The sequence below is a fragment of the Glycine soja genome, chromosome 2 (genome assembly GCF_004193775.1).
Source record: "Glycine soja cultivar W05 chromosome 2, ASM419377v2, whole genome shotgun sequence".
NCBI classification, from domain to species: Eukaryota; Viridiplantae; Streptophyta; class Magnoliopsida; order Fabales; family Fabaceae; genus Glycine; species Glycine soja.
The window spans coordinates 3,972,423-3,996,846 of record NC_041003.1 but is presented as its reverse complement, the minus strand read 5'-3'; the positions used below and the strand labels follow the sequence as shown (position 1 = coordinate 3,996,846).

The 24,424-nt window shown below is 31.5% G+C and overlaps 3 protein-coding genes across 4 annotated transcripts; 1 reads left to right on the top strand and 2 right to left on the bottom strand.

The window, feature by feature from the left end:
* Positions 1 to 7,949: 7,949 nt before the first annotated feature.
* LOC114381155 (F-box protein At2g26160-like) lies at positions 7,950 to 10,768 on the bottom strand. 2 transcript variants are annotated; one of them, XM_028340349.1, is made up of 2 exons: positions 9,363 to 10,768; positions 7,950 to 8,265 (listed from the first exon to the last, which is right to left on the bottom strand). In XM_028340349.1, exon 1 carries the CDS (start codon positions 10,529 to 10,531, stop codon positions 9,392 to 9,394), a length of 1,140 nt encoding a protein of 379 aa, XP_028196150.1. In that variant the 5' UTR covers positions 10,532 to 10,768; the 3' UTR covers positions 7,950 to 8,265; positions 9,363 to 9,391. The 2 variants fall into 2 exon arrangements, with proteins under 2 accessions (XP_028196150.1, XP_028196144.1); XM_028340343.1 differs by having other exon boundaries at positions 7,950 to 8,262; positions 9,363 to 10,766.
* A 2,374-nt stretch (positions 10,769 to 13,142) lies between these two features.
* Positions 13,143 to 19,098, top strand: LOC114381145 (conserved oligomeric Golgi complex subunit 8-like). Its single transcript, XM_028340331.1, has 11 exons — positions 13,143 to 13,647; positions 15,745 to 15,893; positions 16,015 to 16,092; positions 16,224 to 16,317; positions 16,421 to 16,495; positions 16,638 to 16,934; positions 17,217 to 17,284; positions 17,367 to 17,421; positions 17,589 to 17,727; positions 18,051 to 18,235; positions 18,461 to 19,098. The coding sequence occupies exons 1-11, from the start codon at positions 13,372 to 13,374 to the stop codon at positions 18,785 to 18,787; spliced, it is 1,743 nt and encodes a 580-aa protein (XP_028196132.1). The 5' UTR covers positions 13,143 to 13,371; the 3' UTR covers positions 18,788 to 19,098.
* An 849-nt stretch (positions 19,099 to 19,947) lies between these two features.
* LOC114381135 (GDSL esterase/lipase At4g16230-like) lies at positions 19,948 to 23,936 on the bottom strand. Its single transcript, XM_028340320.1, has 5 exons — positions 23,599 to 23,936; positions 23,341 to 23,486; positions 22,382 to 22,615; positions 21,528 to 21,774; positions 19,948 to 20,352 (listed from the first exon to the last, which is right to left on the bottom strand). Exons 1-5 carry the CDS (start codon positions 23,849 to 23,851, stop codon positions 20,123 to 20,125), a joined length of 1,110 nt encoding a protein of 369 aa, XP_028196121.1. The 5' UTR covers positions 23,852 to 23,936; the 3' UTR covers positions 19,948 to 20,122.
* Positions 23,937 to 24,424: the final 488 nt, after the last annotated feature.

Sequence of the window (24,424 nt, the reverse complement as noted above, 5' to 3'; positions counted from 1 at the left end):
AAAAAAAAAAGCGACAAAACCATCAATCCGTTAATTTGTGTTCGTTATCATTAATGAAAGAACCTATGTGACACACTCAGGGATAAAAATGATTATTTACTCAAAATATAATTTAATTGTGATCTTCCTTCCTTCTTTTAATCATAACATTATAACAAGCACCTAAAAAAATGAGAAAGCAAACATAAGTTAAAACTAACATAATAATAAACAAAATATTGATTAATAGTTGTTGTGAAATTTCTATTGTAACAACGTTATGTAGTCACAAAATCAAGTTGAGTATCACTTTTTTAAGGATTAACTTAATGGTTGTGCATTTTTGTTTGAGTCCCATATTTTGGATAAGGTATTATTACATTATAAATTTTTAAATAATATACAGATTATGCTTATTAATCAATATTATATTTGTTTTAATTTATGTTTGCTTTCCTATTTTTTTAAGTGTTTATTATAGTGTTATCCTTGTAACGATTAGAAATGAAAAAAGATGAAGATTAAATTATATTTTGAATAAATAATCATCTTCGTCTCTGAATGTATAGAACATTGACAAATCATGTATTCCTGAATGTGTCATGTAAGTTCTTTTGTTAACGGTAATGGATGAAAGTTAACGGATGAATAAATTTGTCTCACTTTTTCACTTTTGAAGATAAATTTGTCAGCAATTTATACATTTAGGGACAAAAATAACTATTTATCCATTTTTTTTATTATTTGGTTTTAATTGTTCGGGAGAAATCCTTCATGACCAATTGCAATGCGCTTTCGTTTTCATTTTATGGGATGTTACATTTACATCACGACATATAATTTCTTTGTCCCTTAATTATTTATTGTTTTGGTTGCATATTTCTCAAATCCCAATCCATGGATAACAAAATAGCCTCTTCTACATCATTTCTTAACAACATGGAAGTTCATATACACTTTCTTTTTATACATAGATCCACCACAACTTTCAGATCTCAAGAAAGTCTCCTCGAGTTCATTTTCAAGTTTGTTATAGCTCATATAAGTTTTTCCAATTCTAATATTCTTGTAGTATATTCCCATCACACTACCACATAAAAACCCTTACACAAATGCCCCAATGTGAAAGCGGTTGTTGTGCGTCCACTTGTCCTGATCATAAATTTCACAGAGCTAGGGAAAAAGGGGTGAAGATATTAATGGGGTATTATTAATTGTTCCCATAAATACCATATCAACCAAACCCTCACAAGCTTATAATAATAAGTGGGTATATAAAACAAAGAGTTCCCAATTGCAACAGAGATACTGCTTTGCCATATTGAGCAAACATCAAAGAGCCTTTAAGACATTGGAATTGCTTAGCTTTTCCTCCACTGCAAGTCAACCCCACCCTGTATGTACCATATAACTCATCTCAACCGAAAGGAAAAAAATAGTATAGAGTGGGGATGGATAGAGAGAAATGGTGTTTTTGACAGTTCTAAGACACAGTTTCATGGATACTACTACTACTACCTTGGCTATTAATGTTGCAGCCTGTCTACTCTAGAGGGAGAGATTCCCTCATTTAATGGGGGTGGTCTTTTCTGGTTCCTCTATGACAACCAGTATCGCCATCATCATGCCCAACCTCTTTCTTGCCCCTCTGCCCACTCTTGACCCTAACCAAATGTGCCCATGTCAGTCCCCACAATTACACTTCTACCCTTCCTTCCTCCACCCACCAATCCAAATCCTGAAATGGGGTTAGTTTTCACCTCCTACCATTATTTTTTTTATTCACTAGTTTAGTTTTATGTATGATTAATCTTTCTTGGAATAAGTGACTAACCACTTGGAGCATGATTTTTTCCATATGTAATAAAATTTTATATTGTCATTAAATCATAAATCTTTCAAATTCATCTTAATTAAGCATGATTTCATATTATTGGTGGTCAATTTAAAAACTTTTACATTTCTTTTATATATATATATATATATATATATATAAGTTTAGGTTAGAAAGGTATGCTCTCTTACGTACAAGCTTATACGCAATAATGAAAAAGTGTAGATCATCATAAAAACATATAAAGATTGAACTCAAATAAGAATTAGTACGAGTAGAAGACTTGATTAGATGCATCAAACCTTGTTGACAAAACTTTGTCAAGCTCTTTTACATTGAAAACCACAAATCTATTAAATTCCTTTTTTTTTTATCTAATATTGGTTATAAATAGAGAAAAAATTTATGCACTTGAAAATATAAAATAAATTTATATTATTACTTAATTAGTATCTTCTCTAGTCTCATATATAATAAAAAAAATTGTTTGATATGATAGACTTAAATACAAACAAATCTAACTAATTTTGTTTAATTTAATGCTATCATTTCTAAAATTCTTTATTTAATTACAATTTTATTTTCAGTTACTCTTTTTTATTCATGATATTAAGTTTAAAAAATGACATTTTAAAAATAATCTTATTTTTATTTGAGATTAATAAAATTAAATGATGTTAATTAATTTTTTTAATTAATATAAAATTAATTATTTTGTTTATATATGAGTTTAGAGGAACTATGATATATATGACAAATTTATTAATTTTTATAAAAATAACCATTTTAAGATTGATACTGATGATAAATTGTGATTGATGAAAAGTATAAAAGTTGATATAACACTATTAAATGTTAAAAATTGACAAGAAGTTATTGTGAAAAGGATATATAACTTTATTATTCTTAAAGGAAAGCAGCAACATTATTATATATGTGACCAACTTATGAGTGAAAAAAAGGGGGAAAATAAAAAGTGGGATGGAGGGAGAAGTATGGATTTAAATGCTATGTCCCAGCTTTATGCTTTGGTAGTCGGGGTTTTAAATGCTATGTTCAGAGACCCTCTTGAAAAATCTTAAATCCCAGCCAAGACATTCTCAACGCTCACACAACACAACCTTCAATGGAACACTATCTCCTCTCTTTTCTCTTTGCCCTGTGCCTTCTTGGCTTCTTCTCTTCTCTGCAAACACAGCAGCCTCGTTCAGACACAAGTATATGAAGTAGTTATTGTGATATTGGCCTGGTTCACTCAGACATGTATACCACGGCACGGTTGTGTCCTTGCTAGAAAGATTTAAAACAAAATACATGTTGTGATTGTGGTTTTGGGTTTGATTGAGCCGTGCCAATATCTCAGTGCTATTTCATGTTTGCAAATGATACCTAGGACTGTAGAAAGACAACCTCAAAAGCAAAGGTTTGTTTGTCCTCTTCTCATGTCATATTAAATTATTCGCTTGTACTTTGGATATGGACCATATGGTTGGGTGAAAATGCCTGGTGAATAGGAGATTAATTATTACTTCTAGGTGGTAAGAGTTTATTTTTTTTGTTTAAGTGAAAAAATCAGAAACAAGAAGTGAAAGCCTGATGATGATGATGATGAATAGGAGGCTTTTCTTACTAGAAAATAAGCTGAAGAAACAAAATGAAAGGAAACTGTATTGTTCCCCTACAAACAAGTGAGTAAGAATGCATGACAATGAAAAGACATCCTGTAAGACACAGCATACCACAAGGAATGGCAAAGGGTTTTATTTATTTATTCGCAAATAATTTTTTTATTTATGTTTGAATCTTTACAATTTCTTTTATACTTGTATCTTTTATAAAAGAAATTAAAATAATAGAAAATGTGTTTTCTTTTTTGTAGTATTTTTATCATAAAAGATAAAAGATAAATGAAAGAAAATTATAAGAATAACATTAATTTAGTAAAACTTTTACTTCAGTTCCAGCTTTCCATTTAGTAAAACCTACATTCCATTTGTTTATGCGGTATACGTAGCAGTACGTGGTTTGTGTATCTTATTGGATTTTAATCTCAACCATAAGATTAATCCTACGGTCCTCATCCTTGCTTGAGAGAGTTGTAGAGCTGGACAGAGTTATTTTGATGGAGAGGATCCAAATCCAACATTTAAGTGTAGATATTGAAAGTACAAAAGTATTTTGATCAACAACCATTGTGCTGATGCGAAAGTGAAATTGATCAAGCAATGCAAATGTTTTATATTCACATGTATTAGAATAAAAGGTTAATCAATTAAGTTAACAAGAATGAGTTTCACATTTTTAAAAATCTCTTATACATAACTGCTAATTTTAAAATGATAAATGTTTAAAAATGGAGTAATTAAATTATTATTTTTTTAAATTCAGGATTTGGTCAAAACAAAAAATTGAGAATAATACCTATATATTACTCAAACCTTCCTCTATTAGGCTAATTGATCCTAATAGTTCCTTTGCACACAAAAAAACAATAATAATAATAATAGGAAGAGAGATTGCAATTTAAACAGCTCTCAATAGAGGAGTGTCCGTAAAAAAATGTAATGTAATTTATTCTTAGAAATATAATTAACAAATTAAATCATAAAACTATTAATAAAATAAAGTGCATATCAGATGGTCCCTGATAAATCCTGTTTCTCTCATATATATTCAAATTATAAGAACAATTATTTGCAAATGTTTTTTTTTTTTTTGCTATTTTTTTTTTGATACGAAGATGCTAGACTTACCTACACTTAAAATCAGACGCTTCAAAATAAAATGTCCTTTGACCGAAAATTAAAATAAAATACGACCAATTTTTTTATAATCAGAGTGTCCCAGGCAAAAATTAAATAATATCATTACTCTATTCTAGGGGTTTCATTGGCTTAAATATATATATATAGGCTATAAATTTCAATCATATTCTATCCGCTATCAGTTACATGACTTATTCTAATTAACTAATCAAACTGATTATTAAGTTAATTTAGTTTAATTTGCAAATTTGGCTATAAGTTAAACTAACAAATAAATTCAGTCATGTTTTATCCGAGTATGACTCACAATTTCTTCTTCTATTGTTTTCTTTACTTAAATGTACAATAAGATGTCATTTCAAGTAAATAAAATAAATATTTATAAGAACTTATATTTCTTCTTTAATTTTATTTTGTTTTTGCTTACATGTGTGATATACATCGTCATTTTAGTTAAAACGGTGAGCTATCTAAATCAACCAACTCAAAATCCCTTTCTAATTTTTAAATTAAATATATATAAAACTAAAAAAAAATCAAATTAAATAATTCATTCTTAATTGGTTTAACTTAATTTAATTCATTATAATTTTTAAAAGTCAAACGGCGTCAAACTATTTTCTTTTTATTGGTTTCGATTTCTTTTCACCAAAATCCAACTAATTAAATCCTAAGCAACATACATGAAAAACCATTTTTTGATTGAATGGAGGATGGTTGTCAAATAAACTATTTTACCATTTGGGGATCTATCTGTTTGTTCTATCAATCTATTACTTGCAATATTGTCAATCGTTTGTGGATGAAAGAATTGAATTTCATGGGTTTTTTTTTACAATAACATTAATGAGGATTGAATCTAAATGATTTCATACATCTATTCTAACTTTTCATCACTAGAAATTTCATACATCTATCCTAACTTTCTACCACACCTTAGTTGAAAGGATTAAATTTGATGAATTAATTATATTCTTCTTTCAAAAATAAAATAGTTATTCCATTGGGTTCTAAACCCTTAGACCAGAGCAAGACCACAAGTCTGGCTTGGACTTGAATTCCAACGTAAACCCTTAGACCCAAGTTATGGTCGTTACTTCCTGCACCTCCAAGTTTTTTCCTGCATCCTTTCTGGAATGTTTGTTTTTTTTTTTTTTTTATCTTTTGGATTGGTCATTTCAAAAACCAAGTTATGGTCATTTCAAAAACCACACAAATATGGGGAAATTAAATAGTTTTAATATGTTAATCTTTGTGGAAATGGTTTCAATGAGTTTCTCTTACCTTGATTAGTACCTTGTATATGAACCTTTTAGCAAACAAGCTACTAAAAAATGGGCAAGCCGTGATCATGTGTTATCTTTTTGGCCACAGGCAGGGGAAGAGCGCTTTTCAATTGAGATTGATAAGAACAATCAAGTTTGGTATGAAGTGCTTTCTTTCTCAAAGCCTGCCAACATTTTATCGTTTGTTGGGTACCCATATGTGATGCTTAGGCAGAAATACTTTGCTAATGAATCTGCCAAGGCTATGCTGAAACATATCAATTCTTCAAAATCCTAAAGCAAATGTATATGTTATTTGTAATTGAAAAAGATATGCATCTTTATTTTCCTTTTGATCCCCTTTTTAAGTAAATATTCTGCCTCTTTTTCCCTTTTGCAAAACAGTTCTCTAAAATCTTCCTTCATTAAACTGTATGCACATAAATGCTAAACAAGTTTCCTATCTATCAGTATAGAGCTAACCATTCGGCATGTAATTGGTAGTAAAGTAATGAAATTATGGGAATGAAATTGACGCAACATATAAGACCGAAATTTGTGGGAAAGGAAAAAATGATAGCACTTAACACGAAGAAGCATTGAGAGGATAGTGGAGTGGAGGCTATATCTTGATTTTTACTCGTCAAGGGACATTCATGTCACATGTGAATATTTTTTTCCTATCCTCTTCACCAGGATTAAATATTGATAAATTTTCCCACCCCTGTATTCCTAGGACTAAAAAATTATTCTTGAAATAAACACTCCCTAAATATGATAGGTATTATGATATGATAGAAAGAAAGAGATAAAGAAAAAAATGAGTGTTGATGGGGAGTTTGTAATGAAGAGGTGTTCATATGACTATATATACCAATAGTCTTTGTTTACATTTAGTGTTTCTTTGGTTGAAAACTATAAGGAAGAAGGGAAGGGAACAAAATCGTGCGTGACGAAAAACTTTAAAACTATTAATAATCAGGCTTTCTTTATAAGCAAGGATATATCAATTTGATTTTTTTTATTAAAAGTATATCAATTTGATTCTTGACTTTGATAAATATCTGCCATTTTGTCCCCACTTCAGTGTTCATATAGGTCAACCTAGTCCTTAATTTTATTGTACAACAGTTAATTTGGTATAAAAACCATGGAAACAAATCAGCTTATATATGTCAAATGAGACTAAATTGGTAATAATCGGTGATATTCATTATAAAGACTAAATTGAACGATAATTGTGAAAATTAAAAGCTAGATTTCCCTTTATTTTTATATATAGTAAAATATAAGCTTAATCTCTTAAAAATATTCTAATTCAGTTTCAATTTTCTAAGAAAAAATATTTTATTTTCGTTCATCTAATTAGAAAATAGTCTAGTTTTAGTCCTTAAAGTATACTTTTTATAGTTTATAACTGCTATTAAATGATAATTATAACTATTTCAAGAACAAAAAGTTAAATATTTGCAAATTGAACGATGAAAATAAGACACTAATTTTGAATATTAAAATGTAATTTAAAAAATAAATAGTAATATTAAAAACATATTTTATCTAAAAATATGCTTACCCTCTAAAAAAAACTAATTTGTTGAATGCTTGAAATTTTAGGAACTAATCTAACGTATTTAATAAAGTGGAGACAGATGGGTCTTGGAGAAGCAAACTTTGGTCACAACTCAACCTCTCATTCCAACAAAAAATAAATAAATAAACTGACAACCTCTCTCAAGTCTTTCAACATAAGTTGCCTTTCTTGACTTTTCCAATGTTTTTTATGACTTAGCGAGAGTGGAGCCGTTTAACTCAATTCTTATATTTATTTCATAATTTTCATTTTTTTTGTACCAAAAATTCCAGATGACAGTCAACCTAACTCCCCGAAATGAGTCAAGTTTTTTTTCTATAAATTAAATTAAATATAAATAAATTATTTTAAAAAAATTAAATAAAAGAAATCTTATAAATTATAAACTGATTTTAATTCATAGGAAAAGTTTAATTTATTTTGTATTCTTATTTTATCCTATAAATACTTATTGAAAATTTATTCAAACGTGGTCCTAAAGTCAGTGGCAACTGAATATCCAGCAGTATAGAAAATTTGTATGAACTGAAAATGCAATTCTCATTTGATCATGAATAAAGCCAGAGACATGCTTGATTGTAGCAATAAAACATGTAGAAACACAAATTGAACCAACTCGAGGAGATCATGGAGAACAAACCAGTTAATCAAGATTTTCATCTCAACCAACTCGTGACACGGGATCATTCAGCAAATGAACCAATAATTACACAACAGGGCAAAGTGATTTTCTACAAATCAAGATCAATACTCCATTTGTATGCCACTCAGTAGTGTGTCTGCACTCTGCACTTCTTCATGGAGAGGGATCCATACAAAAGTCTTCAACTGCTGACACAACAAAGCACATATCAGAAAAGTGATCAAAACAAGTATCACTTCATATCAGTAAAGTGATCATAACAAGTGATAAGAAGAGAGACATGGAGAGAAATGATACATGTTAATGGAGTGTTTGAAGTGATAAGTTTTTTTTATCAGCCAAAAAGAGCATATATATTAATTACAAAAGGCACCAGAAGTATCTGAGAACATATTACATGGAAAGATAAAAAAGTTCCTAGATGCACTATCGGTTATTAAGTATTTGTGTATGCATGGACACAAATACCTTATTTTAACCAAGTCATCACACAAATCATGGGATCAGCAACAAAGAAAACCCCAATTACGAAGTCATGACAAATGTATATTACCATATCAGTAACAACCAGTCATCCTAAATTACCCCACCTTTACAACATTGCCACCCAATGCATAAAGTGCCACTTTATAATGCATTCCACTGACCACATAATGTCTAACAACCATACAAAGATCACCAAAAACAACTAGTTAACTGTGTCCCTTCTGCATAACCCGTCCCCCTTTTACCATCAATCACTCCTTGTAACTTGTCCATCTTCTCTGTAACCAGCATTAACAAATGCAATAATTTGCTCCTTTTACTTGTAAATCATTCCGGACATACTTTGACGACGGAGCCATAATCTGATATAACTTTAACAAATGCACATCATACATTTTACGTGAAATCCTTATGACAAGTTCTTGGATTGCAAATCCATGCATTAAAGGGGATTACAGATTCTGGCATTTTTGTCGTAAACCAATAACACATCATCGAACTTCTATTATCCAAAGAAGAATTTACATCCGACACCTCATTCTTGAACACTACACCATTTCTGAACTTCCATAATGACCAGGCTACTGTACCCCACGATATCATGTCATCCGCACAGTTAAACTTCTAGGACCTTTGATATCTATAGTGCTCAACTACTGTGTTAGGGAGAGAACAGTACGCAGATCCAGCCATTTATGGAACGACTTCCACATGTATGCTTAAGATGGACACAACATTACTAAAAATGCATGCATATATATGTTCATATAGATAGATAGGATGATAAATTAAAGTGTACCTTTAAACTCATGATCCATTATTGCAAAGCTAGTTTCGTCCAATTCTCGTCCAAGATGAATGAGAACACATGGACTTGTCAATGCAAGGATCAAAATCAATAGACACGATACTACGATCGTCTAAGTTGTACACACGAACATCAAAGATATCCGTGAAGTAGATGCAATTCTCTTGATACCCCGTTAACTCTTTAGCTGATACAGAGAAGCTACAACTATTACCCAAAACAAAAGCTCTATCCCCCAAGTTTTTCACATCAACCCATTTTCCCCACTCTTCATCCAACTTATAAACCTTGAAACACACCACGGCAGCAACACGATCTTCTCGTCCTCCAACGTAGTTCCTTCTTCTTGAGGTTTCACTTTCGTAGTACCTATCAACAACGTAGAGACTCCCACATGACTCCACCAAATGCTTCTTGTCCCCAAGCCCACACAAGGGAGGGGAAAACTGAACCAACTTCAAGGAAGAGGTATCAATCCATGAAATGGTACCCCGATCATCAGTCACATAAAACTGACCCTTGAACACAATAACATCATCGTAGAAGAAGTTCTTGTTATCCACAAGGGTCCATTTCTCATCCCCATGTTTCATGAACCCCAACTTGCCCTCCAAAAAGATGCAGCAAGCCACAGAATCTTGAGCACCAATCCAAGGGGAATTGGGAAAGAACACAACTTTGCTCACTGCTGCAGATGAGATATTGGTGGTATATGATTTGCACAACTCAATGACCCGAAATTCCAACAAGTTCCACAACACGGGGGAATTGGTGCCATGAGGGTACACGATTTTGCGATCAGATATTGGACTCAGCAAAGTCAAGGGGTGATTGTGGTTGTGATTCTTTGATTCCTCAACCTTGATCAACCACCCTTTGGAAGAAACTGGCAAAGGCTCTAACTTGGAGGCTCCATTTGCATCGGTTGGTTCAATAACATAAACCGTGGCTTGATTGAGCAAGGTTTCTATGGAATGGTTCAAAGGGTGGGGGATTTGCATAGGAAAAGAAGGAGAATTTGGAAGAGGGGGAGGCATGGAAGATCGACATGACTCACACACACTGCGAAACCGTACAATATCCATGTGGTTCTCGAGAGATTTTCCAATCTTTGGCCATAGCTCTATGGGAAGTTCAGACCAATCTACTTTGCCATCCATGGCTTCAAAGTTCAGACACTTTTTTTTTTTTGCCTTGTGTGTTAGATTTTGCAGAAGGAACTTGGTATGTGCCCTTGATCACTCTATTGAAGGCTTTTATCAAAAGGGTTTTTGTTTTGGTTCAGAGAAGATACGGGGGAGTTTACATGAAGGTGAGAGGCAGATTAAACCGAAAGTACAGAGAAGACTTGAAGGAAGACTTTGATTTCGTGTCGGAAAAGTTTTTCATCCTAGATTTGTTTGACGAAAAATCAGGAAAGTTTGTTTTGTTGGGATTGGTTGACTGCAAAAGTCGTTTTGATGAATTAAAAATCAAAGTCATATACATCAAATAATGAATAAATAAATAAATGGAAATCCTATTTGTTAGGAGGTGATTGGTAGGAATCTCGTGATGGTTACAAAATAAACTATGTGTAAAGCACCATAAATATATATTTCCTCTTAAATATAAATATAAGACTCTAATTCAAGATTTAAAAAATATTAATTTAGTTGATATTAATAAATTTATTTTAGATTTATAATTTTTTTAAAAAAATTATTATTATCATTAATACTTATATTTTCATCTCTTTTAAGTATTTATCAATATATTTTGTCTCTTCTTTTAGTTAGAAGTATTTCTAGTATAAAAATAGTTAATACTAAAAATATTACAAATTAAATTTTATAAAAATAAATAAATATCATTTTAAACTTTCATCATATAAATAGAAATATAGAGAATATTAATTACAATCAAGGAGGTTCTAATCATATTTACTCTCACCATAGGATTTAGATTTTAGAGTACACTACATATTTTGAAAGTTGAGATTGTTTTATTTTTTTGACGAGAAAAAAAAAGTGAGATTGTTACTTTCCTTATTTTTAATTAATTTATTATCTGCAGCAAAAAAAAACTGAGGGGTGCAAGCAAAAAAAAAGTTACTATCTATATTTTTTTATTTCTTATTCAAGAGAATGTTTGGTTAAAAAAAGAGAGAATTTTAATGGGAAGAAAAAGAGAAAAAGGAAAGGGACGAAAATGATTTTGAATTTTTCTTAGACTTTATATCTGATTAAGAGGAGGGGAGAAGATGAATTTCAATGAAAGAGTGGAAAGGTAACCCATGTTTTGTTCGCAAGGAGGAGAGAGGTCTTAAAAGTTAATTTACTTTTTATATTTTTAAATTTCAAAGCATAATAATATTTTAATTATTATAATTGAAATATTTTAAACCTTTTTCGCTTCTTCAAAATCCTCCAAATATTGGAGGGGAGTAAAAGGTAGCTAAGGAGGAATTTTGCTCCCTTCAAGTTCCCCTTCTCTTGGACAAAACACCAAATGAAGTGTTAAAAACTTCACATAGATTAAGACCTTAAAAAGAATGTCTGATACAGGAACTTTTTTTCCAGCCCGAGAATTATTAAATTTAAATTTAATTAGTTGATCATATAAGTTTTTTTTTAGAAATAAAAAAATAATATAATATTTTTATGACAAACTTTATTTATTTATCACATTAAATAATTTAATAAGAGTAATATAATATTTTTATTACAATAAAATTTATTTTTTAACTCGAAAAAGTTAAATTTTCATTTTTTTTCATTATTTTTTTATGATTTTTTTTAAAAAAACCAATATGAAAAACAAACTTTTCCAACTTGAGATTTTAAAGAAATTAAAATTTTTCCTTATTCCAAATGCCCCCTGAAAGAAAACCTTTCCTAAAAAAAAAATTTCATTGGAAAAACCTCAAATTGAAGTTGTGAAACTTCATGTGGAGATTGATAATCTTATATTATTTTTTTATACAAGTCTTAAAGAGTTCTGTGTAGGATTCAAAGACAGAGAAATATGGAATGTAATAAAGGAAAATCAATATATAAAAATTCACCTTTCTTCAGTGTAATATATAATGTTTTACTTTTTTAGTTTTTACAATTCAGTATTTTTTTTTCTTTCTTACATTTTTATTTTATTTTCAGTCATTGCATGTTATATTTGATTTGCTTTTAGTTTTTAAAACATGCTAGATAACACTTTTAGAACGTTTAATAAGCGAGAAATTTTTTGTTTCTTGAGAATCATAGAATGAGAAACTTAGGAGTTGTATTGAATTAAGATTCAAATAAATTTAAAAAATTTCTTTTTATAAAAAAGTATTGTGGTATTTAATTAAGATTTTTAAATAATATAAATAAATTTTATGTTCTTCAATTAAGACTTTTAAATGATATAAATAAATTTAGTGTTATTGAATTAAGATTTTTAAGAAGAACAACAAAATTTAGTGGTATTTAATTAATTTTTTTTATAACTTATAAAAAAGTTTTTTGATATTAAAAAATATATAAATTGTATGGATTGTTTTTTAAGAAAATTTTTGATAGATTTTATCAAATTTTTTAGTATAAAACTTCTGTTAAACAATTTGAGTTGGTAGTTGGACCGATCTTTCATTTGGTTCGAAATGATTCGATTAAAATAGGCCGGTTTGGGGGATAAATCGGGCAACCCAATCGAATTTTTAAAACCTATTCCGCATAAAAAAAGAAAACAAAAAAAAAATCTCCAAAAAACGTTTTTTTAAAACGCAATAAATAAAAAAACATAATGTGCGGTGTACTAATTTGGTCTGAAACCAAAATGTTATCAGCTAACCCAACGCCATTAGTGAACCTTGAAACCTTAACAGAGTAAACTTGCTTGCAGCGAATCCAGATTCGGAGGAGGAGTGAGTGGTCCTTGTTGCTGATTTGGCAACAACAAATAAAGATGATAGTTTGAGTTTGAGTTTGTGTGAATCCAGATCTGAGTTTCATTTCGCAGTTTTGCGGAGAAGAGAACAATGGAGTCAGCAACGGTATCATCATCGGAGTCGGAGACGGCGCTTCCTCTTCCTCTGGCGTCGGAGTCACAGCAACCCTACGTCTCCGAACTTCTCTCCTTCACGCTCGATCGCCTCCACAAGGAACCCGAACTCCTCCGCGTCGACGCCGACCGCATTCGCCGCCAAATGCAGGAGGTCGCAGTCGGCAACTACCGATCTTTCATTGCCGCCGCCGACGCCTTAATCGCCATTCGCCAGGAAGTTTCTTCCATTGACAACCACCTTGAATCTCTGGTATTCTCGATTTCCTATTCATTTTTTTAATAATATTTTGGTTCGTATTAAAATTCATGCTTTATAATATTGTATTTGCTTATTGTTGCAATTGCAATCTGGAATTGGTTGGAGTGTGATTTTGCTTATGAGCATTTCGTTTGGTTGGGATAAGATCTGATTAGGCGATTGGGTTCAAATTCAATATTGTATTTTTTTAAGAAGGTTACTGATAGAATTCGATTAGAAAAGTAAAGGGCAGCTACGAAAGAATAATATTAGTATTGAATATCACTCCTTTTCCTCAATCTGAATCATCATGGTTACTGAACCTAGAAGAAAGAAAACTTGCAATTAGAAACAAGAATAATTGCAGAGATCAATCTCTCATAGGGAGATATACCCATCTTTAGGAGAGAGATATGAAATGCTGGATGGATAAATTGCAGCTGATAAGAAGCATTGTCAATCTTATTCAAAATCTGAAATGGGCCATCTAGGGCTCAGCAGCTTCTCATTGATTTTCTAAGCCAATGATCTACATATATAAGGCTGTAGTTTTAAGAAAAACCTAGTCTCCACTCTCCAAGCTGTTATTCCACAACTGCTATGCTTGATAGTTGGTACCAGCCATAGAAATAACCCAGTCCAAAAAATGTCTTTCTGGTCTGAGACAATGGTGGCGTGAATACCTTGTAAACAGACTACTTCTTGAAGGAAAACCTCGGCGACATCTCAGGCAATTAATTGGTTCAGGTGAGATGTTTAAAAAGTGAGCATATTCTGAGTCAATCCACCACCACAAAGAAAATGTCCTTGCCTTCCTTGAGCTTTGAGTAATCCCTCGATAAAATCCTTGGAAATGTGAGACCGTATGTGAGTGGGAATTAGTAATATCTGCAAGTGGTCTGCAGGAGATAAGGAATGACTTAGTTTGCGAGTTTTCTGATAAAGCCTGACCGAGGAAAGCTACTGGATGGTCTTCATGTAGCAAAACAGTCCTGAGCCCTTTATTCAATGCATCTATATGTAGAATAAAATGTTTTGAGAAATATGGTATTGTGAAAAACAGATATGTAGTCATTTCTGCCCTGGGATGAATCCATAAATTATTTAATGGGTGCTGAATACATCATAGACTATTAGTTATACTTTGAGAACAAAATAAAAGGTACGTAATGAAATTTATTTGTTATAATATAACAACTACAATATTGTTTAAAGAAAGTTAAATATCATATAACAATGAAATACTATTCTAGAAGTGGTGGGGATCATACATATGCTGTTGAAAAATTACTTTGTAAGCTACTGAACATTGACTGCTATAGTTTAGCAACCAATCTCTTGCACTTTCTCATTCAAAATATAGTTGTGGCCCCAGAGTTGTAGACAAAAAAGACATGGTGGAAGCTTTAGTGACAGGAAATGACCTCTGTGCTTTTGTGCAATCTTCAATAGAGACAATAATCTTGTGTAGTTCTCAAACTTCTTTGAGCAGGACACAAAGTCACAGAGGTGAAACTTCTTTAAGAAGCTGTAGCTGATGAATCCAAAATTTCATTACTCGAACAAGTTTCATAAATGAGCTGCTGGGCTTTGTAAACAGAAGCATGCTCTCTACTTGTTTAACCCAATTCATAAGAAGAGGGGGCCAACATGAACTGGGAGGGAGGGGGTTTCCAATACCCAAAAATATTACATATAGCAATTGTAAAAAAATTTAAGGAGGGGGAAGGCCCCACCTGACCCCCACTGCATCCATCTGTTTCTGTCCCATGACTCATATGATCTCTAACTAAATCGCTGTTACAATTGAGCTGATCCTGGTTTGTTTATAACAGAAACCAACCCAAGTCTAATCCCCCATGTCACCTTATCCCTCTTAACATTCACCTTTTTAATAGGTCCGCTAAGAGACTTCCCTAACAGACATGTGGAGAGATTAGCCGCTTTGCTGCTGCTTCAATGCTTTATCTTGTTCTTTGTTGTTTAATTTTCCCAGTTTTTGTGATGATATAATTTCCTTCTCTTTGTCATAAACTCATAATGAATTTCTTGTGTGCGTGTGTATGATTATAAGCATTTGTCATTGAGTATTTATCTCCTCTGTCACAGATAAATGAGATCCCAAAGCTGACATCTGGATGCACTGAGTTCATAGAATCTGCTGAGCGGATTTTGGAGAAGAGGAAGATGAACCAAACAATGCTAACTAATCACAGTACTTTGCTTGACTTGCTAGAAATTCCTCAACTCATGGACACGTATGTTAAAAAATATAGACTATTTAATTACACTCCTGGAATGTCCATGTACTAATGTTATTGCATATTATGATGATCACTTCCTCTGTGAGAAGCGTTGTAAATTCCTATATTTTTGCAGATGTGTACGGAATGGGAATTATGATGAAGCCCTAGATTTGGAAGCATTTGTTGGCAAACTTTCAACCATGCATCCAAAGTAAGTTTATATGCTTCTTCCATGCTGTTTACAATTAATATACCTTTAAATAGGATTCTTTTTCTTCCAGTTTTATAATATTATTTTATTTTTCTGTTCTTGTTACTAAAATGTTTTTCTTGGGTGCAAAGGTTACCAGTTATTCAAGCGTTGGCTGCAGATGTTAGGCTGACTACCCAATCACTTCTTTCTCAGCTTCTTCAGAAACTTCGCTCAAATATTCAGGTTTATACAGTGATTATATTTAATATGCAAAGAAATGCCACTTGATTTTTCTTGAAAAATGTTTCTGTATGTAGTTTCTTATTACTGTATCTTCCTTTGCTAGTTACCCGAATGCCTTCGCATTATTGGATATTTACGGCGAATAGGAGTATTTAGTGAGTATGGAATGCGTTTGCTGGTGAGGTTTAATGATTTTTTTCCATACAAACTTTCTTTGTCCTTGTTGCTTGTCTTTTACCTTGAAATTTTCAGTTTAGTTGCAGCTCCTTGGTACTTTTAATTTCTGGCTTCCATTTGACTCAACGGTTGTTTATTGTCAGTTCTTAAGATGCCGAGAGGCATGGCTTACTGGTATACTCGAGGATCTGGACCAGGCAAATCCATATGAGTACTTAAAAGGGATGATCAACTGTCACAGAATGCATCTTTTTGATGTTGTTAATCAATATCGAGCAATATTTGCGGATGACACATCAGGAAGTGAGGAAAATTATGACGGTGGGCTTCTTTTTAGTTGGGCAATGCACCAAATTACCTCACACCTACAAACTCTGAAAGTTATGCTTCCAAAGATAACTGAAGGTGGATCACTGTCAAATATTTTGGATCAGTGCATGGTGAGCTTTTACCATCTGATTCTGGTGATTCTGAAATTGGAAAGAAACAAGATATTTGCAAAGACTTAAAACATATGTTTCAGAAATGTGAACTACATAATTTATTTATAATAAATTTCTAGCAAACCCCCTCCCTGTGGAAAATAGCTCATAGAAAAAGAAAAAGGTTATTCTCTCTGATAGTCCCACTTACTAAGGTGAAAATCCATTTGGATGTTATATTTTAACTTATACCGCAAGAGGAAATTACACTTAACTTTCTTTTATTTTCTTTTGTAACAGTACTGTGCCATGGGACTTGGTTGGGTTGGACTGGATTTTCGAGGCTTGCTCCCATCACTTTTTGAAGAGTAAAACATGCTCCTTTTTGTGATCTATTAGGCTAAATTGTACTTAAAGCATTTTCTAATATATAAGATGGTTTCTTTACAGAGCTGTTCTCAACTTATTCTCCAAAAATATGAGTAGTGCAGTAGAAAATTTTCAGGTAAATGCAGTGAAGTTGAGATATTTTACATGCTAGTTACCTAGAATTGATTTCATGAATTGATCATTTTCGTTTATACAAACAAGTTAACACATCTGGGGACCTCCTTTCTTTTCCCAGCATGTTGCCTATTTTATGTAGTGATTATAAAATTGATTTGTTCTCAGTTGGTCTTGGATTCACATCGATGGGTTCCCCTTCCCGGAGTTGGCTTTTCTGCACATACTGTCGGTGATGAAAATCATGAGGATGTCACTCCGCCCTCTAATTTGATGGAGCATCCACCTCTTGCTGTTTTTATTAATGGTGAGTCTAGTAAATGTTTTCCTCTAGATATCATGAGGAAATGCTTACCCATTATTATCCTTTTCCTTTTTTCGCACATGCTAACGCACGTGCACACACTAACCTCTCATATACAACACTTGCATATATGGACCAATTACAAAATGGAAACTTTCTTGGTTGATTGGTCATGTTTCAAGAATCTTATATTAAACTTCAATAGGTTATGTTAATCACGTCATACCATGATGCTTTATAACGTATGCTTTGTTGCATATTCCTCCTTCCTCTATTCTAAAGCCTTTATCCATTTGCATTAATATCTGTCTCTTTGATGGCTGCAGGTGTATCTGCAGCAATGAATGAGCTACGTCCATGTGCCCCAATAAGTCTAAAACATGTCCTTGCCCAAGAATTGATTAAGGGATTACAGGCTGTTTCTGATTCATTGTTGCTGTACAATACAACTCGAGTTCTAAGGTCTAATGAGTCAGGACTTTTCCTCTCACTCTGTCGGGCATTTATAGAGGTATTTTGTAACTCTTATACAATACAGCTTGATTGCTGATTCTCTTTGGAACTGATCTGCAGTCGTCAATAAATTACTCTACATATTGACTACTTGATCTCAAATCTCAGTGCAATGATGTCAGACATTTGAATTTATAACCCTGTGCAGACAACTAGCATTCCACCACTAGTTCAACCCCAGTTACTTTCTGTAATACTGATTACCTTGAAATTCAATTTATAGGCTGCCTATCCTCATTGTGCAACTTGTTTTGGGCGTTGCTATCTGGGTGGAGCAACTCTCATTATGGATGCAAAGAATGTATACAATGGAATCAGCCGCTTATTAGAGACTTCCTCTGCAAGAGAACTCCCAAAACCAGTGAACAATGTAGAATCCAAGAGCGTAGCTGAGAATGGCGAATCGCCAAAAATGGAAAATGGAGAAACACCTGATGCCAAAGAATCTGAAGCCGTCAATAGTGAAGAGGTGAATGAAGAAGGCACCGAAGAAGGCCCTACTTTGCAGACAGATCGGGAAGACACTAATCTTGAAAAGCCACTTGAATAATGACATTAGAGATGACAGTTTTTATTTTCTTGTTTATGATATTGCTCCCCATTTCAGTGTTTACATTTTTGCCTTGGTTTTATTCTTTGTATACTCGAAGACAGGTCTCGTCAGCTGTAATTATATTATTGGATTACATAAAATGAATAGGCCGTAGAAAGCATTGATTGTATTAGAGGAACGAAGAGGGTTTTTGGCAGATAGATTACTTGTAGAGATCAATTTTGTATTTTTGGGGGCATAATGTTTTCATACATTGTTAATATACGCTGTACGTTCCAAGTGCCATGCCATAATTCTCCTTTCGTTTATGTGAGCTTCGTCTTTGACCAACAACGGCAATTGTTGATAATCTAACATTGAAGAGACATTCCATCTTACGTAAGATTGGCCTTTCTTTGTTTGCTGCTCCTGAAATTCGGAAATAAAAGCTTTCAGAAGGTTTTAGGAACTTGTTACTCGACCTTTATTTGTAGTGAGTTGGTCGATTTTTTTTTTTGTTTCTAAGAGTGAACTTAATTAGTTCTTTAAACATCTAAAGGTAAATTATATTCTTTGTAATTATGGTTAAATCTAATCTTAATTTTTTTAAAATAGTCTTTGTCATAATATGACATATTTAAACATGGTAAAAGGTGGCAAAAGGGGTTATTCAGCGGGTTCTGAACTATAACCGGTTAGATTTAAAAAATCTACATTTCATTTGTGCTCTTAAAATGAGGTTCAAGTTTGTTAAAAGCTCAGTTTTTGTGTTTTTAACGGACTAAGTTCATACCAGATTATATTTTATCGAGCAGGTTGGATCGTGATTCATTTTGCTATCTATATAACTTCGTATGTCACACAAAGTCACAAAACTGTTCACATTTTTAATACCATTTTAAGCTCAAGACTTCCGTGGTTGATCAACGAGTTCTGATTGTTTGATATCAAACAGTATCGACAATTTGTGGACAGAATCCATGTCCTTAATTTTGTTGCATATAAGCAAAGTAAATAAGTTATACGGTGGAAAATTAGAACAGACCAAATCGACGTCTTTACTTCCATTCTTCTTCTTAGTTCAATTTCAACACTAAACAAAAGACTACATTGTAATTTTGTTTTCAGTCAACTTATAAAATACTAAAATAATAGAAGTTTGAAAAAAAAAGTTAATCACTGGATGCCAATTATAAATAGCAACTCTTATTAGCATATCATTAGATTATGCATGAGAATTTTTCTCAACAAAAGAAAAAAAGAGCCTAAAACCGGCACTAGTGAGAGATGCCAGCTACGTTATTTCACTTCAAATTATAGTAATTGGTTACTTATGTTATGGCTTAGACATGATCAATAGGAATAAGCTAGCTGACGTAAATTCACTGGAGTTACAAACTCTTTGTCTCCTTCAAATAATGTCTTAGCTGCCAACAAAGAAGCTATCTCAGTGGGATGAAACCAATCCCAAAACAAGAACTCATTGCGATTTGTGCAAAGATTGGCGTTTTGGGCTTTTATGCATCCACCTTGCCCATTCAGATATCCAATTCCGCAGCATGCTGACTGTGTATACTTCAACCCTACATGTTGGCCAAGATTGAAACGAAATTTAAATAATTGATACATAACTTCACATGAGAAATGTGGCAACACACTACCTTTAATATTCTCATCACACGCTTTTTTTATTAAGTGAAATTCACGTTAAAAAAAGGTGAATCTTATTTTCCATTTGATGGGTCCTATTCCAAATTAATGAGACCCACATGAATTTTTATTAATAGGAAAAGTGTGTTAAAAAAAAGATTACAAGAAGTGTTATTAGATTATTAAAGGGAGAAGAATTATTGCATGAGTTTAATGATTACAAATTATCAATATAAAAACTTGTATATAGTCAATTAATTAGAGATCACTGTTAGTATTAATTTTAAAATATTTATTATAAAAATTAACCAACTTTTATATATATATATATATATATATATATATATATATATATATATATATATATATATATGATTTATAACTGAATGACAATGTAAAAATATTTCGGTTAATACATATTTTTATTTTTTCTATTCTGTACTTATGTATGTACATCACTTCTTAAATTTAAATTTTATTTCAAAAAATATCAACAGAAAATAGTATCAATATTTAATGGCACTACACATAATTTTCAAGGAATGATGTTTTTTTTCACCAATGAAAGTGTTTGTATTATTAATAGGTCAATATATGTCTCCACTTGTGTGAAAAATAATTTAGCATCTTTCGCAATAAATAAATTAATGGTATAAAAAAAATTTAACAAGTAATATATCTTTAAGTGAATTTATGTTTCTTATAATTATGATAAAAATAATAAAATCATTTGTTTCTTGTGAATGGATAGGAGGGAGTATTTTACAACCCTCCCAATTAGATCAATTCGATTAACTAATTAACTAAAAGTTTAATCATGATTCATTGATCATATAAAACTGTCATTAATCATAAATTTCAATTGATATAATTTTTAAGATGATTTTAGAAAAATCAACAAACTTATGTTAAAAAATTATTTGTGATTAAATAATAGTGTAAAACTATACACCCTCATACATAATCCTTTTTTATCATTAAGTAAACAATCATCTAAAAACCGAACAATATAGAAGTCATGGGACGAGAGGATCATTAGATAATAATAATATCACTAGATTGAAATTAAAAATAAAAATAGTGTGAGGTGCATAAATGTGGTGCTTACCGAAGGACGATGGACTCTTTAACAAGGTCGAGGTCATTTCAAAAGAGTTGCCAAGTGAGTACTTGAACCCTTTCAATTCTGAACTCAACTTTTGCAGAAGAGCTTGTGTAGCTAAATAAAATGCAACTGCAAAATCATTCAGTGGTTCCACGCACTTCCCTCCATTGAGAGAGCTTACAGCAGGACAGCAACCTACGGTTGCAACGCTTATGATGCCAAATTTCCTTGCCCCCAACTCATATAGTTTCTGCAATTTAATCCCAATAATTAATCAACAATGTCTTCCTCACTTTATTTTTCATGGATCAATGTTAGACTCAATCTCCTTAAATAAAATTTCAAATTCAAAGTTTTGTGGATAAAAAAAAAAACACTTAAGTGAAAGAAAAGAAACTTTTCACACATCATCAGTCAAATTCTCTTTGACGAAGATTAATTATCGATAAAATTTATAAATATTTTATTTTTTTTTAAAATAAATTAAAAATAATAGATATTTTATACTAATAACATAAAAAAATGGACAAGTAAATTAAAATATTATTCTTTTGACATACCCTTTTTATGCAGGTTAGATTTATAGTAAGACTATTTTATGTTTGTTTTTTATGGTCAAATACATAGAATTTTTTTTATGACATTATATAAAATATTTATCAATTTTGTTAATGATTAATTTTTATAAAAAAAATTGACCATAGGATTTTTTTTAATTATATTTTTTCATACAATGTTCGAACTAAAAATATTATTTAAGAAGATGAAGTTAAGTTCTAAGACTAACTACATGTTATTACGTGAATTTAAATTAATACTATAATTGGGTGATGCAAGAGTAGTTTAAAACTACGTACCTTTATATGAGAGTAATATGTGAGTTGTACAACAGCTAAGTATTCTTCTGCGCCCAAATGAATGGAGCCACTGTCGTTACGTGCATAATCGAAGATGTCGTTGCTTCCAACGCTAATGAGAAACAAAGCCTTGGAAACAAATTTAGCAGCTTGTGCATGTCCCAACATCTCACTGATGTTTCCACCAACCGATGCAAATTGTTCCACCTGCCTTTCAAAGAAAACCACTTCTCCCTACAAAGATCAAATTCATGTCCCAATAAGAAGTATGTATAAAAAAAATTACTTATTGCGTACAGAAATTTGTAATGATTTTATCATGTTAATTATAATATGCTTTGATTCAAATCTATTTTCACATACGCTCATTTCCAAATTAAAAAAAAATAGAAAAATTTTTTTTATCATGTTTTTTCCCTTATTCTTTATCAATTTATAATATATTTTTTTGGACGAGATATGTCGTATATCTTTTCTACCCTTCTTCATTTTCACGTTTTCACATCCTCTTTTTTACTTTTAACCAAATTTTCCCCCTTTATCGATACTATTTTAGATTGATCACTAAGAAAATAATTAAATTTACAACTACCGAAACTCTTCACGGCATTAAGTCTATGTTTTTCTGAATAAAAAAAATTAAGTCTATGATTTTTTTATGCTTTTCTTTGGCAGAGTTTTGAGGAATAAGTTTATGTTTTACTGACGTTGTTTAAAAATTAATGGTAACGATTTAATTTTCGTTTAATAAAGGTTATAGTGCTAATGAATGCTATCTTTTAAACCCTAATGAATGCTATCTTAACTCTTGTAAAAAAAAATGAATGCTATCTTAACACTTAATACTTTGCTTGTAAAAAAAAAACACTTTATACTTTTTGTATGTTAGCAATAGCAAATGACAATTTTTCTTGGTGATTATATAATAAGCTAGGGAAGAGCAAAGATACGTTACTTACCCATTCTGAGTGCCCTGTTTCTCTAAGAATTCCAGATCCCCCTGAAGCAAAATTTACACCCTTCAGAATGTTCTTCTTTAGGCTGTATTGGTCTTTCTCCAAAGTTAAAAATGGTGGTGGGCTCTGCTTATAACCGAATTGTCTCGCTAGTTTTCACAAAACAAATACAATACAAGAAAATATTGATTCAGTAAAATATATAAACGTACAATATTCCATATAACTTAGATGAAAATTAATTCTTAAAATGTAATTTACCAATTTGGTCAGCAGTGTTGAAGCCATTACTAAACCTTCCTGTGGGAAATGGAGGATAAAAATCAATGCCATTGTAGGGGAAGTTGGCCTTTGCTTTAGAATTAAGAAAGTTGTTGGTTCCAACATCAAAAGTTGAGTCTCCAAATATGAATAATGTTGGTGCATAATTAGTCCCATGAGCTAAGCGCATGGCCAGTGAAAAGAGAACAAAGAAAAACACCAAAGGATAATTATTGCTGGCAAAGGATGCCATATTTTCTATGCCTTAATTACACACCCTTGTGAGAGAATATCACAAGAGTAATTAGTTTCTAATCTCTGGTACCAAATGCAAAAATCGTTGAGTTTATATAAAGTGGTACACGTAAAAAAAACCCAAAAGGGCAAGGTTAAAATTATTGTTCATTGTCTCAAATAAGTATTATAGGATTATATAGAAACAAAGACATCGACATGGCCGACCATTGTCCGCCCTTGTTATAATCAGCAGGAACCGATCAAAGCATATATTAATGCAACCTATTTGTTTGTTTGTTAATGTTACTATTATTCTTTGTAAAAAGTATAGTCAAAATATTGTTTCACAATTTATATGTTTATATGGATAAAACTTAGATACAATTTTATATGTATTTTTAGTATTCTTTTTCAATTAAAATTAGGATTTTATCCTGATAATTTGAGTAATAAAAATTTAGTAAATTTTTTTATCGGCAATAGAAAATTTATGGTATAAATATACAATATCACTGGTATAAAAAAAGGCAGCTAGAAGGGTTTCTTACATCAACACGATGACTATCCAACATCAGATAATATTGTTGTA

Excerpts from the sequence above, each read along its gene's own strand:
- LOC114381135 (XM_028340320.1), bottom strand. The coding sequence starts at position 23,851 with ATGGCATCCTTTGCCAGCAATAATTATCCTTTGGTGTTTTTCTTTGTT. Across the intron at positions 22,616-23,340 it reads AAACAGGGCACTCAGAATGG|GGAGAAGTGGTTTTCTTTGA; the intron begins GTAAGTAACGTA and ends TGATCTTTGTAG. Across the intron at positions 21,775-22,381 it reads CATATTACTCTCATATAAAG|AAACTATATGAGTTGGGGGC; the intron begins GTACGTAGTTTT and ends ATTAAATTGCAG.
- LOC114381155 (XM_028340349.1), bottom strand. The coding sequence starts at position 10,531 with ATGGATGGCAAAGTAGATTGGTCTGAACTTCCCATAGAGCTATGGCCA.
- LOC114381145 (XM_028340331.1), top strand. The coding sequence starts at position 13,372 with ATGGAGTCAGCAACGGTATCATCATCGGAGTCGGAGACGGCGCTTCCT. Across the intron at positions 15,894-16,014 it reads ATTCCTCAACTCATGGACAC|ATGTGTACGGAATGGGAATT; the intron begins GTATGTTAAAAA and ends ATATTTTTGCAG. Across the intron at positions 18,236-18,460 it reads TCTGTCGGGCATTTATAGAG|GCTGCCTATCCTCATTGTGC; the intron begins GTATTTTGTAAC and ends TTCAATTTATAG.